Source organism: Convolutriloba macropyga, chromosome 3 (genome assembly GCF_964194025.1).
Source record: "Convolutriloba macropyga chromosome 3, txConMacr16.3, whole genome shotgun sequence".
Classification (NCBI taxonomy): Eukaryota; Metazoa; Xenacoelomorpha; order Acoela; family Convolutidae; genus Convolutriloba; species Convolutriloba macropyga.
Window position 1 is genome coordinate 79,817,291 of NC_134470.1, and position 17,681 is coordinate 79,834,971.

A 17,681-nucleotide genomic window follows, 5' to 3' on the forward strand; every position below is an offset into this window, starting at 1 on the left:
AATTATTTTTAAAAAAAGAAACGACCATAAACTTTCACTTAAAAAACTAAATGCATTAGCTTGGAGCTGCTTAGCAAGCGAATTGGTTGGACCTATCACTCCTGAGCTTTGATTTGATATGTTCTGTTCTTTAGTATTGAAAAAAAAGTCTTTTTTTTAAAAAAAAAGACCGACTGATTACAACCCGATTTTTTGTATTGTAACAGTCCAAGAATGGCCCAAAACTACCCCGGCTAATACTTATTGTCCGTTAGGAACAATTGATCTTTCGAATGTTGTAGATATAGATAATTTGTTAGTTGAAAACTCAAATTAAATTCTTCATTTTTGATAATCAACTAGTAAAGTTAGCAAAAAACGGCAAAGTTTTAACTACAGTGCACTCTCAGCGGACTCTGAAGTAGAAATAGCCCCCCTCTGAGTCTACAAAGATTGTATGAGTGTTGTTTGGGGGTGTACTGTCGGCAAATTTAATCAAAGTGGACTAAAGTAGCTTATTTCGTGCTGTTTTTGATGAAAAAGGCTAAATTTTGAAATGTTTATCCAGATTTTTTGACCAAAAAAATTAAATCAAAACAATCAACAGTGCTTGTTCGTCTTCAAAAATAAAATCAACGACACTATTCTTAAAATTTATAACAAATGTTAGCAAAATTGACGAAAATTTAGGCAAAAATTCCGGAAAATGTGAATAAAAACAACGTGAATTCACTCTTCTTTTCTCAGAAGCTTAAACCTCGATAACTCCCTGTAGAAAACGAAAATTAAAAAAATCTTTTTAATTCCAGATTCTACGCTGGTCGAGCTTTCCAATGATACCAGTCTCAACTCTCTACGATGAATATATCGAGCGGCGAAAATTCACGGAACAAGAAAAAACCCATTTGAGTATATAGTTCCTCCCCCCTCAAGAGGGTCGGAACAATAAAAATATTTATCTTTGATATATCTATGTTTGCTAATAATTTTGCTATATATGTGACACAGTACTGCGTCTTAGTTTCTGGTGACCAGAGTGATTTTTCTGTTTCAACTCTAGATCATTATTTGTCATTTGCTTTGACAGCGCTTCGCTTTGACAAAATTACTTTCAAGTCTGAACGTGTTCTTTGCGCGATTTTTGTCAAATACGAGAACTTTTTAAACTAATGATTTTTTACGATCTAATATAATTTGGCTCGGTGGAAATAGTTTGTGAAATAATTGCGGTTGTTCTGTGTATCGTTCCTGTTTTCGAATTAAATCTTAAGTATTCACAAACTGATACCTGGACCTAGAATAGGGCGGCAAAATTATTTCGACAGCAAGTATTTGATAGAGCGAGAAATTTATGTATGGAATTTTTTTGCTTAAGAGAGCCTTATTAACAATAAATTCGAATAATTCGGCTCCCATAAAAAGTTATCTTTTTTGCTTTTAAAATCGTTTTCTGAACTTTCACATATATTATTTTATAACTTCTGGAAAAAAAAATCTTAAGCTGGGTTGACAATTTTGTTGATCGAACCATAGAATTATGGATTAGAAGCAAAATGGTGTAGCGAAGTTCTCCCAATTTTTACCGCAATTTGAGAAATTTAATACCACGTCGTTCACTGACCAGCTTTTTTTTCAAAAAAATATCCCAATATAATACTGCGGAAACAAAAATTTTAATTTTTTGATATTTTTCACAATTTCTTTTAAATTAACCCCTTAATACAGCGTTCTTTGTTATATTTCTGCCTACCTGTGGCCTTTGTTCAGCTTTGTTTTCAGCATTTGGTTATCATGGTTTTCGAGGTAAAAATTGCAAGAAAAAATTGACCTTGAAGCTTTTTGTTTTTGTCCCGATAAATTATTGGTGGATCCGGCTATAAGGCAGCAGAAATGATGGTAGATTGGCAGTTTCCAGCGCTTTTTAAGGTCGAAATTACTTGAAATGCAGAACGTTTTTTTTACCTCGGAGAAACCTTTTAATGGCCCCTTCTGTGTACATTAAGCTTTGTTTTTTAATAGCCGCACAGCGATAGCTGAGGCTATTATTGGCCTTCTCTTGGTTAATTCAAAGAATTTGAATTGTATTGGGGCGCTGTCTTTTTTTTTAAGATCTGTTCACACATTTTCATGATTTTTGAAGTCAAATTGGAGTAGTGATTTTGGTCACGCCGAAACAGGAAGTGGAGCGAAAAAGCGAGTGGTTTTGCGGCGTGAAATTTTTTCGCTCTAATTTTAAAGTAGATTGAGAATACGGTGTTTGAACAAAAATTCGCTTTATCGGTAGTGGTTTTTTGTTCACATGCGGCAATTTCGCTTTGATTTTTTCTGTTTTTTCGATTTTTTGGATCGGATTTTTTTCGAAATGGTTTTCCCAATCCATTCATAGTCCTTTCTAGGTCTAGTTTTCTGTTTAGTCAATGAAAATTCTTTGAATTGTACGTCAGGACTTGTCCTGCTATCCTATATATTAAACGCGTGAGCTCTAAAGTGGGACAAAATTTTTGCATGTTTAAGGGGCCTCTCGAAGCGCATGTTTAACAGCCGCATTGAGCAGCATGTTTAAGCGAACATATCGAGAGAGGTCAATGACCTAAAAGGCTCAAAGTAGATGGGTGAGAATCGAACCCGGGACAAAAGACTGTTAGTCAGGTGCAGTTACCACGAGGCTAAGTGGGCTTAAAAGTATGCTCGCCCAGAGGGAGGATTTACTGTCCTGGGTACTACGTGTTTCTTGAGTGGTCCCGAACTAAGTTTGAAGTTCTTATTGTAAACGTGTGTTTGTCTGCAAAGTTTTAGCTTTACAGATTCTGCGCTATTCTAGAACACTATTAGATTTCAACTAAGTTTTTCACGCTTTACTTTTTGATTTTTCTGTGATTTCAAATGCTCTCAATCTGAAATATGTTATTGATAAGATATAAGCAATTGTGAGAAACGGTGTCTTGTAGTCGTTATAGTGCAGTTGGTAAGTAGAGGACTGCTATTCTGAGGGGCGAGGGTTCGAATCCGTGTCGGGTACCCTCACTTTTTTCTCACTTCCTTTTTTCACTTTTTTTCCTCAATTTCTTTTCTCTCTTTATTTTCTCACTTTCTTTTCTCACTTTCGTTTCTCACTTTCTTTTTTCAGTTTCTTTTCTCCTTTTCTCAATTTCTTCTCTCGCTTTCTTTTCCCACTTTCTTTTCACTTTCTTCTCTCACTTTCTTTTCTCACTTTCCTCACTTTTTTTCTCACGTTCTTTTCTCATTTTCTTTTCTCACTTTGTTTTCTGACTTTCTTTTCTCACTTTGTCTTCTCTTTTTTCCTTCCTTTCTTTTCTCAGTTTCTTTTCTCAATTTCTTTTCTCACTTTCTATTCTCCTTTTCCTTTCTCACTTTGTCTTCTCTTTTTTCTTCCTATCTTTTCTGTTTCTTTTCTCACTTTCTTTTCTCACTTTCTTTTCTCACTTTCTTTTCTCACTTTCTTTTCTCACTTTCTTTTCTCACTTTCTTTTCTCACTTTCTTTTCTCACTTTCGTTTCTCACTTTCTTTTCTCACTTTCTTTTCTCGCTTTCCTCACTTTCTTTTCTCACTTTCTTTTCTCACTTTCTTTTCTCACTTTGTCTTCTCACTTTGTCTTCTCATTATTCCTTCCTTTCCTTTTTTCAATTTCTTTTCTCACGTTCTTTTCTTTGTTGTTCTTTTCTCACGTTGTTTTCTCACTTTCTTTTCTCACTTTCTTTTCTCACTTTCTTTTTTCGCTTTCTTTTCTCACTTTCTTTTCTTACTTTCTTTTCTCACTTTGTCTTCTCTTTTCCTTCCCTTCTTTTTTCACTTTCTTTTCTCAATTTCTTTTCTCTCTTTCTTTTCTCACTTTCTTTTCTCACTTTCTTTTCTCACTTTCGTTTCTCACTTTCTTTTGTCAGTTTCTTTTCTCACTTTCTTTTCTCAATTTCCTTTCTCGCTTTCTTTTCTCACTTTCTTTTCACTTTCTTCTCTCACTTTCTTTTCTCACTTTCCTCACTTTCTTTTCTCACGTTCTTTTCTCACTTTCTTTTCTCACTTTCTTTTCTCACTTTCTTTTCTCACTTTGTCTTCTCTTTTTTCCTTCCTTTCTTTTCTCAGTTTCTTTTCTCACTTTCTTTTCTCACTTTCTCTTCTCACTTTCTTTTCTCACTTTGTCTTCTCTTTTTTCTTCCTTTCTTTTCTCAGTTTCTTTTCTCACCTTCTTTTCTCACTTTCTTTTCTCACTTTCTTTTCTCACTTTGTTTTCTCACTTTCTTTTCTCAATTTCGTTTCTCACTTTGTTTTCTCACTTTCTTTTGTCACTTTCTTTTCTCACTTTCTTTTCTCACTTTTCTTTTCTCCCTTTCTTTTCTCACTTTCTTTTCTCACTTTGTCTTCTCACTTTTCCTTCCTTTCCTTTTTTCAATTTCTTTTCTCACGTTCTTTTCTTTCTTTGTTTTCTCACTTTCTTTTCTCACTTTCTTTTCTCACTTTCTTTTCTCACTTTCGTTTCTCACTTTCTTTTCTCACTTTCTTTTCTCACTTTCTTTTCTCACTTTCTTTTCTCGCTTTCCCCACTTTCTTTTCTCACTTTCTTTTCTCACTTTCTTTTCTCACTTTCTTTTCTCACTTTGTCTTCTCACTTTTCCTTCCTTTCCTTTTTTCAATTTCTTTTCTCACGTTCTTTTCTTTCTTTGTTTTCTCACTTTCTTTTCTCACTTTCTTTTCTCACTTTCTTTTTTCGCTTTCTTTTCTCACTTTCTTTTCTTACTTTCTTTTCTTACTTTCTTTTCTCACTTTGTCTTCTCACTTTTCCTTCCCTTCTTTTTTCACTTTCTTTTCTCAATTTCTTTCCTCTCTTTCTTTCTCACTTTCGTTTCTCACTTTCTTTTGTCATTTTCTTTTCTCACTTTCTTTTCTCAATTTCCTTTCTCACTTTCTTTTCTCACTTTGTCTGTTCTTTTTTCTTCCTTTCTTTTCTCAGTTTCTTTTCTCACTTTCTTTTCTCACTTTCTTTTCTCAACTTTCTTTTCTCACTTTCTTCTCTCACTTTCTTTTCTCACTTTCCTCACTTTCTTTTCTCACGTTCTTTTCTCACTTACTTTTCTCACTTTCTTTTCTCACTTTCTTTTCTCACTTTCTTTTCTCACTTTCTTTTCTCACTTTGTCTTCTCTTTTTTCCTTCCTTTCTTTTCTCAGTTTCTTTTCTCACTTTCTATTCTCACTTTCTTTTCTCACTTTTTCTTCTCTTTTTTCTTCCTTTCTTTTCTCAGTTTCTTTTCTCACTTTCTTTTCTCACTTTCTCTTCTCACTTTCTTTTCTCACTTTCTTTTCTCACTTTCTTTTCTCACTTTCTTTTCTCAATTTCGTTTCTCACTTTCTTTTCTCACTTTTTTTTGTCACTTTCTTTTCTCACTTTCTTTTCTCACTTTCCTCACTTTTCTTTTCTCACTTTCTTTTCTCACTTTCTTTTCTCACTTTGTCTTCTCACTTTTCCTTCCTTTCCTTTTTTTCAATTTCTTTTCTCACGTTCTTTTATTACTTTGTTTTCTCACTTTCTTTTCTCACTTTCTTTTCTTACTTTCCTTTCTCACTTTCCTAACTTTCTTTTCTCAAGTTCTTTTCTCACTTTCTTTTCTCACTTTCTTTTCTCACTTTCTTTTCTTACTTTCTTTTCTCACTTTGTCTTCTCCCTTTCCCTTCCTTTCTTTTTTTTTCACTTTCTTTTCTCACTTTCTCACTTTCTTTTCTCACTTTCTTTTCTTACTTTCCTTTCTCACTTTCCTAACTTTCTTTTCTCAAGTTCTTTTCTCACTTTCTTTGCTCACTTTCTTTTCTTACTTTCCTTTCTCACTTTCCTAACTTTCTTTTCTCAAGTTCTTTTCTCACTTTCTTTTCTCACTTTCTTTTCTCAGTTTGTCTTCTCTTTTTTCCTTCCTTTCTTTTCTCAGTTTCTTTTCTCACTTTCTTTTCTCACTTTGTCTTCTCTTTTTTCTTCCTTTCTTTTCTGTTTCTTTGCTCACTTTCTTTTCTCACTTTCTCTTCTCAACTTTCTTTTCTCACTTTCTTTTCTCACTTTCTTTTCTCACTTTCTTTTCTCACTTTCGTTTCTCACTTTCGTTTCTCACTTTCTTTTCTCACTGTCTTTTCTCACTTTCTTTTCTCACTTTCTTTTCTCACTTTCTTTTCTCACTCTCTTTTCTCACTTTCTTCTATCACTTTCTTTTCTCCCCTTTTACTCACTTTCTTTTCTCACTTTTTCCTCACTTTCTTTTCTCACTTTATTTACTCAATATCTTTTCTCGATTTCTTTTCTTACTTTCTTTTCTCACTTTCTTTTCTCACTTTCTTTTCCCACTTTGTCTTCTCACTTTGTCTTCTCACTTTCTTTTCTCAATTTCTTTCCTCACTTTTCTTTTCTCACTTTCTTTTCTCACTTTCTTTTCTTACTTTCTTTTCTCACTTTGTCTTCTCACTTTTCCTTCCTTTCCTTTTTTCAATTTCTTTTCTCACGTTCTTTTCTTACTTTGTTTTCTCACTTTCTTTTCTCACTTTCTTTTCTCACTTTCTTTTCTCACTTTCCTTTCTCACTTTCCTAACTTTCTTTTCTCACTTTCTTTTCTCACTTTCTTTTCTCACTTTCTTTTCTCACTTTCTTTTCTCACTTTGTCTTCTCTTTTTTCCTTCCTTTCTTTTCTCAGTTTCTTTTCTCACTTTCTTTTCTCACTTTCTTTTCTCACTTTGTCTTCTCTTTTTTCTTCCTTTCTTTTCGAGTTTCTTTTCTCACTTTCTTTTCTCACTTTCTTTTCTCAACTTTCTTTTCTCACTTTCTTTTCTCACTTTCTTTTCTCACTTTCTTTTCTCACTGTCTTTTCTCACTTTCTTTTCTCACTCTCTTTTCTCACTTTCTTCTATCACTTTCTTTTCTAACTTTTTACTCACTTTCTTTTCTCACTTTTTTCCTCACTTTCTTTTCTCACTTAACTTACTCAATATCTTTTCTCGATTTCTTTTCTTACTTTCTTTTCTCACTTTCTTTTCTCACTTTCTTTTCCCACTTTGTCTTCTCACTTTGTCTTCTCACTTTCTTTTCTCAATTTCTTTCCTCACTTTTCTTTTCTCACTTTCTTTTCTCACTTTCTTTTCTCACTTTGTCTTCTCACTTTTCCTTCCTTTCCTTTTTTCAATTTCTCTTCTCACGTTCTTTTCTTACTTTGTTTTCTCACTTTCTTTTCTCACTTTCTTTTTTCGCTTTCTTTTCTCACTTTCTTTTCTTACTTTCTTTTCTCACTTTGTCTTCTCACTTTCCCTTCCTTTCTTTTTTTCACTTTCTTTTCTCACTATCTTTTCTCACTTTCTTTTCTCACTTTCTTTTCTCACTTTCCTTTCTCACTTTCCTAACTTTCTTTTCTCAAGTTCTTTTCTCACTTTGTCTTCTCACTTTCCCTTCCTTTCTTTTTTTCACTTTCTTTTCTCACTTTCTTTTCTCACTTTCTTTTCTCACTTTGTCTTCTCACTTTTCCTTCCTTTCCTTTTTTCAATTTCTTTTCTCACGTTCTTTTCTTACTTTGTTTTCTCACTTTCTTTTCTCACTTTCTTTTTTTCGCTTTCTTTTCTCACTTTCTTTTCTTACTTTCTTTTCTCACTTTGTCTTCTCACTTTCCCTTCCTTTCTTTTTTTCACTTTCTTTTCTCACTATCTTTTCTCACTTTCTTTTCTCACTTTCTTTTCTCACTTTCTTTTCTCACTTTCTTTTCTCACTTTGTCTTCTCTTATTTCCTTCCTTTCTTTTCTCAGTTTCTTTTCTCACTTTCTTTTCTCACTTTGTCTTCTCTTTTTTCTTCCTTTCTTTTCTCAGTTTCTTTTCTCACTTTCTTTTCTCACTTTCTTTTCTCAACTTTCTTTTCTCACTTTCTTTTCTCACTTTCTTTTCTCACTTTCGTTTCTCACTTTCGTTTCTCACTTTCTTTTCTCACTGTCTTTTCTCACTTTCTTTTCTCACTCTTTTCTCACTTTCTTCTATCACTTTCTTTTCTCACTTTTTACTCACTTTCTTTTCTCACTTTTTCCTGACTTTCTTTTCTCACTTTATTTACTCAATATCTTTTCTTGATTTCTTTTCTTACTTTCTTTTTTCACTTTCTTTTCTCACTTTCTTTTCCCACTTTGTCTTCTCACTTTCTTTTCTCAATTTTTTTTCTCACTTTCTTTTCTCACTTTCTTTTTCTCACTTTTTTCTCACTTTCTTTTCTCACTTTTTTTCTCTCTTTTGCTCACTTTCTTTTCTCGCTTTCTTTTCTCGATTTCTTTTCTCACTTTTTTTCTGACTTTCTTTTCTCACTTTCTTTTCAACTGTCTTTTCTCACTTTCTATTCCCACTTTTTCTTCGCACTTTGTCTTCTCCCTTTCTTTTCTCACTTTCTTTTCTCAATTTTGTCTCACTTTCTTTTCTCACTTTTTTCGCACTTTCTTTTTTAAATATCTTTTCTCGATTTTTTTTCTCACTTTCTTTTCTCACTTTCTTTTCCCACTTTGCCTTCTCACTTTGTCTTCTCACTTTGTCTTCTCACTTTCTTTTCTCAATTTCTTTCCTCACTTTTCTTTTCTCACTTTCTTTTCTCACTTTCTTTTCTCACTTTGTCTTCTCACTTTTCCTTCCTTTCCTTTTTTCAATTTCTCTTCTCACGTTCTTTTCTTACTTTGTTTTCTCACTTTCTTTTCTCACTTTCTTTTTTCGCTTTCTTTTCTCACTTTCTTTTCTTACTTTCTTTTCTCACTTTGTCTTCTCACTTTCCCTTCCTTTCTTTTTTTCACTTTCTTTTCTCACTATCTTTTCTCACTTTCTTTTCTCACTTTCTTTTCTCACTTTCCTTTCTCACTTTCCTAACTTTCTTTTCTCAAGTTCTTTTCTCACTTTGTCTTCTCACTTTCCCTTCCTTTCTTTTTTTCACTTTCTTTTCACTTTCTTTTCTCACTTTCTTTTCTCACTTTGTCTTCTCACTTTTCCTTCCTTTCCTTTTTTCAATTTCTTTTCTCACGTTCTTTTCTTACTTTGTTTTCTCACTTTCTTTTCTCACTTTCTTTTTTTCGCTTTCTTTTCTCACTTTCTTTTCTTACTTTCTTTTCTCACTTTGTCTTCTCACTTTCCCTTCCTTTCTTTTTTTCACTTTCTTTTCTCACTATCTTTTCTCACTTTCTTTTCTCACTTTCTTTTCTCACTTTCTTTTCTCACTTTCTTTTCTCACTTTGTCTTCTCTTATTTCCTTCCTTTCTTTTCTCAGTTTCTTTTCTCACTTTCTTTTCTCACTTTGTCTTCTCTTTTTTCTTCCTTTCTTTTCTCAGTTTCTTTTCTCACTTTCTTTTCTCACTTTCTTTTCTCAACTTTCTTTTCTCACTTTCTTTTCTCACTTTCTTTTCTCACTTTCGTTTCTCACTTTCGTTTCTCACTTTCTTTTCTCACTGTCTTTTCTCACTTTCTTTTCTCACTCTTTTCTCACTTTCTTCTATCACTTTCTTTTCTCACTTTTTACTCACTTTCTTTTCTCACTTTTTCCTGACTTTCTTTTCTCACTTTATTTACTCAATATCTTTTCTTGATTTCTTTTCTTACTTTCTTTTTTCACTTTCTTTTCTCACTTTCTTTTCCCACTTTGTCTTCTCACTTTCTTTTCTCAATTTTTTTTCTCACTTTCTTTTCTCACTTTCTTTTTCTCACTTTTTTCTCACTTTCTTTTCTCACTTTTTTTCTCTCTTTTGCTCACTTTCTTTTCTCGCTTTCTTTTCTCGATTTCTTTTCTCACTTTTTTTCTGACTTTCTTTTCTCACTTTCTTTTCAACTGTCTTTTCTCACTTTCTATTCCCACTTTTTCTTCGCACTTTGTCTTCTCCCTTTCTTTTCTCACTTTCTTTTCTCAATTTTGTCTCACTTTCTTTTCTCACTTTTTTCGCACTTTCTTTTTTAAATATCTTTTCTCGATTTTTTTTCTCACTTTCTTTTCTCACTTTCTTTTCCCACTTTGCCTTCTCACTTTGTCTTCTCACTTTGTCTTCTCACTTTCTTTTCTCAATTTCTTTTCTCACTTTCTTTTCTCATTTTCTTTTTCTCACTTTTTTCTCACTTTCTTTTCGCACTCTGTCTTCTCACTTTTCCTTCCTTTCTTTTTTCACTTTCTTTTCTCACTTTGTCCTCTCACTTTTCCTTCCTTTCTGTTTTCACTTTCTTTTCTTACTTTCTTTTCTCTCTTTGTCTTCTCACTTTTCCTTCCTTTCTTTTTTCACTTTCTTTTCTCACTTCCTTTTCTTACTCTCTTTTCTCACTTTCTTTTCTCAGTTTCTTTTTTTTTACTTTCTTTTCTCACTTTCTCTTCTCACTTTCTTTTCTCACTTTCTTTTCTCGCCTTCTTTTCTCGCTTTCTTTTCTCACTTTCTTTTCTCACTTCTTTTTCTCACTTTGTCTTCCCACTTTTCCTTCCTTTCTTTTTTCACTTTCTTTTCTCACTTCCTTTTCTTACTCTCTTTTCTCACTTTCTTTTCGCACTTTCTTATCTCACTTTCTTTTCTCACTTTCTTTTCTAACTTTCTTTTCTCACTTTCTTTTCTCAATATCTTTGTCTTCTCACTTTGTCAAGATAGCAAAGTCAATTAAGTCTTCGATCAAAAAATTGGTGTTACTTGGGGTAATATACTAAACCAAATACATCGGTAACGTAACGCAATACCTCTGGCTGTTGAACGAGGGTCATGGCTTACAGCCCGAGCTGGTACGAAAAAAAAGCTGAATTTTAAACCTATTCTTTTAAATGATTTTCTGGTGATGCTTTTGCGGGCCTGCTAGTGTTTTTTATTTCGTCGTCATGATTTTTGTTACGACCATATGACGTCACAGCCACTTTTTGTTCATTCGTTCATGCAATTTCAACTGAATTGCATGTTTGACGTCATTTTTCGCTCGTAGTGGAGCGAGTTTTTTGTTCATGCGCGTGATTAAATTTTTGGTCACACTTGACTTACCTCACTCTCAAAAATGACTTCCTCACTTTGAAATTGACTTTTATTTACTTTAATTCAAAGAGATAAGGTCAAATGGGTGTGTGTCACTCTCATTGAAGGTTATCTGAGATCAGCTAAAAGAGGCAGCAATAACTTATACATATTTTTAATCAAAATATAACAGATCAGTCTTCAATGAAAAGACAAATTTTTTTGGTCTGTCTTTTTTACTGTTTTTTTAGACTGCCGATCTACGGGTCTATTGCGGCTATTTTCTGGCAATCTGCCAGCTATGTTTTTTCATTCTCAATCACAATATGAGTGTGTCACCTATGATCAACTGAATAAATTGAACACTGTTTTAGTGGCAATCTGAAATCAACGCCAGATGACGAGACACAGTTTGAAGACGAATTAGTCAAGTACAGAAAAGATAGATTCGCCAGAGCCAAACAACTGTACACATCAGCTCAACACGATCACACAACCACAACTGATGACGTCAGCAGAAACGTCACTGCTGAGTTCGATGTGACAGAATCGCAACAGGATGCAATGGCTGAACTGGCAGAGGCCTTGAAACATCATGAAAAAGAAACCACAAAATCTAATGCGGGTCCAGCTGTTGATCTAACCACAATGATAGACAGCGATGAGCAAGAAGAATATGACAAAATTATGGAGTCTACCAGGATCAACAGTCGAGGAGCTGCAACATCGTCAACGAAAGGAACCAGAGGACGGGGAAGAGGGCGAGGTTCGAAAGCTACTGCGAAGACTGCTTCGGCTGCGAATGTAAAGAAAGCTCCATCTGGCAACTCGACGTTGGATCTCACTAAACTAGCGGTAAGTGATCATCAGAACTTCCCACTGCCAGGCAAATTAAAATTTTGGCGAATAAGCTTGTGATTGACATTTTATTACTAGCAGCGAATCGATATCGAGGTTATTGTTCACTTTCTTTTCTCGCTTTCTTTTCTCGATTTCTTTTCTCACTTTTTTTCTGACTTTCTTTTCTCACTTTCTTTTCAACTGTCATTTCTCACTTTCTATTCCCACTTTTTCTTCGCACTTTGTCTTCTCCCTTTCTTTTCTCACTTTCTTTTCTCAATTTTGTCTCACTTTCTTTTCTCACTTTTTTCGCACTTTCTTTTTTAAATATCTTTTCTCGATTTTTTTTCTCACTTTCTTTTCTCACTTTCTTTTCCCACTTTGCCTTCTCACTTTGTCTTCTCACTTTGTCTTCTCACTTTCTTTTCTCAATTTCTTTTCTCACTTTCTTTTCTCATTTTCTTTTTCTCACTTTTTTCTCACTTTCTTTTCGCACTCTGTCTTCTCACTTTTCCTTCCTTTCTTTTTTCACTTTCTTTTCTCACTTTGTCCTCTCACTTTTCCTTCCTTTCTGTTTTCACTTTCTTTTCTTACTTTCTTTTCTCTCTTTGTCTTCTCACTTTTCCTTCCTTTCTTTTTTCACTTTCTTTTCTCACTTCCTTTTCTTACTCTCTTTTCTCACTTTCTTTTCTCAGTTTCTTTTTTTTTACTTTCTTTTCTCACTTTCTCTTCTCACTTTCTTTTCTCACTTTCTTTTCTCACCTTCTTTTCTCGCTTTCTTTTCTCACTTTCTTTTCTCACTTCTTTTTCTCACTTTGTCTTCCCACTTTTCCTTCCTTTCTTTTTTCACTTTCTTTTCTCACTTCCTTTTCTTACTCTCTTTTCTCACTTTCTTTTCGCACTTTCTTATCTCACTTTCTTTTCTCACTTTCTTTTCTAACTTTCTTTTCTCACTTTCTTTTCTCAATATCTTTGTCTTCTCACTTTGTCAAGATAGCAAAGTCAATTAAGTCTTCGATCAAAAAATTGGTGTTACTTGGGGTAATATACTAAACCAAATACATCGGTAACGTAACGCAATACCTCTGGCTGTTGAACGAGGGTCATGGCTTACAGCCCGAGCTGGTACGAAAGAAAAGCTGAATTTTAAACCTATTCTTTTAAATGATTTTCTGGTGATGCTTTTGCGGGCCTGCTAGTGTTTTTTATTTCGTCGTCATGATTTTTGTTACGACCATATGACGTCACAGCCACTTTTTGTTCATTCGTTCATGCAATTTCAACTGAATTGCATGTTTGACGTCATTTTTCGCTCGTAGTGGAGCGAGTTTTTTGTTCATGCGCGTGATTAAATTTTTGGTCACACTTGACTTACCTCACTCTCAAAAATGACTTCCTCACTTTGAAATTGACTTTTATTTACTTTAATTCAAAGAGATAAGGTCAAATGGGTGTGTGTCACTCTCATTGAAGGTTATCTGAGATCAGCTAAAAGAGGCAGCAATAACTTATACATATTTTTAATCAAAATATAACAGATCAGCCTTCAATGAAAAGACAAATTTTTTTGTTCTGTCTTTTTTACTGTTTTTTTAGACTGCCGATCTACGGGTCTATTGCGGCTATTTTCTGGCAATCTGCCAGCTATGTTTTTTCATTCTCAATCACAATATGAGTGTGTCACCTATGATCAACTGAATAAATTGAACACTGTTTTAGTGGCAATCTGAAATCAACGCCAGATGACGAGACACAGTTTGAAGACGAATTAGTCAAGTACAGAAAAGATAGATTCGCCAGAGCCAAACAACTGTACACATCAGCTCAACACGATCACACAACCACAACTGATGACGTCAGCAGAAACGTCACTGCTGAGTTCGATGTGACAGAATCGCAACAGGATGCAATGGCTGAACTGGCAGAGGCCTTGAAACATCATGAAAAAGAAACCACAAAATCTAATGCGGGTCCAGCTGTTGATCTAACCACAATGATAGACAGCGATGAGCAAGAAGAATATGACAAAATTATGGAGTCTACCAGGATCAACAGTCGAGGAGCTGCAACATCGTCAACGAAAGGAACCAGAGGACGGGGAAGAGGGCGAGGTTCGAAAGCTACTGCGAAGACTGCTTCGGCTGCGAATGTAAAGAAAGCTCCATCTGGCAACTCGACGTTGGATCTCACTAAACTAGCGGTAAGTGATCATCAGAACTTCCCACTGCCAGGCAAATTAAAATTTTGGCGAATAAGCTTGTGATTGACATTTTATTACTAGCAGCGAATCGATATCGAGGTTATTATTGGTCTCTTCGTGTTTTTTTAGAGTTCAAAGAATTTGAATTGTTTTGGGCCGCTGTCTTTTTTACGACTCGAAAGGGAGGTATGGATGGCTATTTTTAATCGGTCTTTTAAAACAAGATGCTCCAAATAGTATTTCATCTGTTATTAAAATTTTTAAAAAGATAGCGAAAACTTATTCTGAAAAAAAATATTGGAAGTATTGTAGAACAGTTGGAGCGACTATTAGTTTTCGATGCAGTTTTTGAGTTATTTTTCTCTTTGCCTGTGTAGACGAGGAATTTTTAGATAGTTTTCTTAGTGGTTTTCAGTTGGTTTTTAGTTGGTCAGCCTCTCAACGGCTATTATGTAGGCGCTGTCTTTTTTACGACTCGAAGAAGAAGAGTATTGCTGGAGCGTTTTTTATCGGTAATTTTGTTGTAGTGTATTTGAAAGAGAAAGTGAAATGCGTGAAAAAGTGTATATGTCAAATTTCTGAAGAGCAGAGAGAAGAGAGAGGTTTTTGTTCATGCTATATGTTTGAGAGACAGCGAGAAAATAGTTGTGAAAAAAATCTTCATTAAGCGAGCAAATTTTTTTGATCTTGTTTCAAAGCAGTTTTTAGTTTACACTCCATTTTTTCTGTCAAAGATGTTTGCATCGTTTACACAAACTAGTAATAGTACGTTTGAAAGCTTTTTGCACCATCTGAATCAAAAAATTATGTTTTAGATTCAATTTTTTAACCATTTTTCCATGTTTTACGCCTTTTTAGCAGTTTGTGTTCTTCTTCAGATTTTCATTTGGGGGATTTCTCTGGTTGGTTCAAATTAACTGTTTTAGTGATTTCGGTTGGCTTTCGATCAAATTGTTATTGATTTTGAGTTCTTTTTTAAGGAAAATTGAGTTAGTTTAAATAAATTTTGGCCAATTTTGGTCTGTTTATTTACTTTTTTGAATAGTTTCTGCGCATTTTAAGCTTCTTGTCATATACAAAATCCTAATCCAGATTTGATATGAATTACACTTTTGTATTGTTTGAAATTATGAATTGGTAAAATGAATATTTAGATTGTAGAAAAGGCTTGTGATTGGTTTATTAGATTGACTTACTAAAATAATTGAAGAAGTAGTTGCATGAAGGAGTTGGAAGAGTTAGACGAATAGAATAAAGTTGCAAACAGTTGTTTTGAATTTGAGGGAATCTGCTCAGAACCAGCATCTGAAATAGATAAAGGATAGAATTAATAGTGTTAGAAGATGGTGACAGGAAAAGAGCAGAAAGATATACATTCACGATTCACAAGTTGAAAAAATGATTTCTTAAAAAACACATAGCTTTCGCTTCAAAATGTTTAAAACTGTTAGTGTGCGACGGAAGAAACTTAAAATACGAATTGGCGACAAAGAAGGACTATTGAATAGTTATATCATTAATTCTACTTCTACAAACTTACATTTAATTTATACAATTGATAATCGTAAATGCTTTTATTTTACGGATACCACTCGCCCCGACTTCCATTCAATTTTGTCAGGATTAGATTTAGCAAACATAACAATTGACTTAAACCCCCAGATGAGCTTCAAACTTGATTAATTGCTATACTTAAATTATCATTTTTCCCCAAATTGCTCTTCTTGAAATTTTGAATACTTTTCGAAAAATTCTTTTTCTTTATTTCTTTAAACATTTTTCAATATCAATATCTAAACTATCCTTCAATTGTTCCAGTTCAGAAATTTTTAGTGATAGTTTTGTCTTCTGAGATAAGATTGTTACAACCTTGATAAAATGGCAGATGTTGCAGCAGCTGCAAATGCTATCGCAACAGCAATAAGAGGAATTGCTCCACCTCCACCAGCAGCAGCGCCACAAAGCGTTAACTTAAATCCATTTACGGGAGTGGTTACAGAAGATTTTAGAGTATTCCGTGAGCAACTGGAATCTTCTATCGCACTTGCCCAAGTACCGAATGCCCAGCAAGTTGGATTTTTAAAACTTCACTTACAAGGTGGTGCTCTAAATTATTTTCTGGAATTACCGGCTGCCAGTAAAAACACAATAAACAATGCTTTACCATCACTAGAAAATCGATATTTGAGTGCAAATCGTGTGGAGCTCTACAAATTAAAGTTCCAAGAACGAAAATTTAATCAATCAAAGGAGACGCATGAAGATTTTCTGACAGACGACACAAGACTTGCTAATATAGCGTTTGCAGATTCAGGAGGAAATGACTATTCGGCAGAACGAACAAGGCGAATACGAGACGCATTCATTTCGGGAACGCCTACACAAATTCGACTCAAATTGTTAATGCAACCGGAAACAACAACCGTGACCGATTTATGTGCATCAGTCTCAAAACGACTAACGTTGAAAAGTATCTTACCAGATGAAGAAGCACAGGCCACAGGATTCAATGCTATTACTGACAATAGCTCAAGTAGTCTTGCAACAGCATTAAACAACATCGCGGCTGCTAATAAAAATTTGGCGTCAAGTCAGAGAGAACTTGGAAGACAAATGAACAAGATGCAAGTCTCTGTGGACAGATCAAATAATAGGAGATTTCACAGAGGTAATCTTTGAGGCCGACGGCAAATTCAATTCAACTCAAACCGCGGAAATAACAGACCTTCAAACCATCAAGGTATCCAACGACAACAATTCGGTCACGCTGGCAGTAGTTTCTACAACCAACGTGGGCGTGGTTACAGATACAGTCCGATTATCTGTACGAACTGTGGTCAACCGGGCCACATACAAAGTCAATGTTGGTTTAAACCAGCACCACAGCGAGGAACACACGTGCCGTTCGATACGATCCCAAAAAACTAAATACACAGCAGCAGCCTTTTCTTACAGCACTAGCTAACAGTAGTCATAATTCAGTGCCGATAACGGGTACGAATCTTTTCTATTTACCATTACACTTTCACAAATTCTGCTTTAAAATACTAATTGATACTGGAGCATTTTCAAGTGCACTGTCAAAAACTATATTACAAAAAATTAAACTAAATAAGCCAGCATGTGTTACTCAACTACCGAACAATTTTCCTGAAAAAGTATACGTGGCTGATGGCAAAAAAGTGCGAGTACTGGGAGAGGTTATCATTGACCTAAATGTCGGATTGAATACTTATAGCGAAGAGTTTCTCATTCTTGATCAAATGAGTACTGCAATTCTAGGAAACCCATTCTTTATCAAAAATCGAATTGTTATTGATCCGTCAAAGAAATTACTATACTTTCCAGATGTTACCTTGAGTCTTAATTCCATAGGACATCAGGTTAGCCCAAGACAGCAAGTAGTCATCACGGTTAGTAAAATAACATTGAAACCAAACCATCAAGATATTGTTGAAGTGTCCATTTTCAAACCAGATATTGCATTTAAAAATGCTATTGGAATAATTGAGCCGTCTTCCCTATTCGAGAAAAAATCATGCCTATGTGTTACTTCGTCAATAAACAAACTTGATAACCATCAGAGAACTAAAATTGGGATTCTAAATCTAAACCCTTTTACTGTTACTATTAACCCACGAACACGAATAGCAAAATTCATTTCATTAACGCCAAATCAAGCGAACTATATTTATCCTA

General features: G+C 34.2%; 2 protein-coding genes across 2 annotated transcripts in view; both read left to right on the top strand.

Moving 5' to 3' along the window:
- LOC142336504 (protein SSUH2 homolog) overlaps positions 1–17,681 on the top strand; it is a 611,495-nt gene that overhangs the window by 339,032 nt on the left and 254,782 nt on the right. The gene's annotated exons all lie outside the window — the stretch shown is intronic.
- LOC142336755 (uncharacterized) overlaps positions 1–17,681 on the top strand; it is a 63,195-nt gene that overhangs the window by 32,744 nt on the left and 12,770 nt on the right. Inside the window, exons 9-10 of the mRNA XM_075385666.1 lie at positions 11,317–11,856; positions 13,502–13,982. Of these exons, the coding sequence (XP_075241781.1) occupies positions 11,317–11,856; positions 13,502–13,982 (1,021 nt within the window). The remainder of the gene's footprint in view (positions 1–11,316; positions 11,857–13,501; positions 13,983–17,681) is intronic.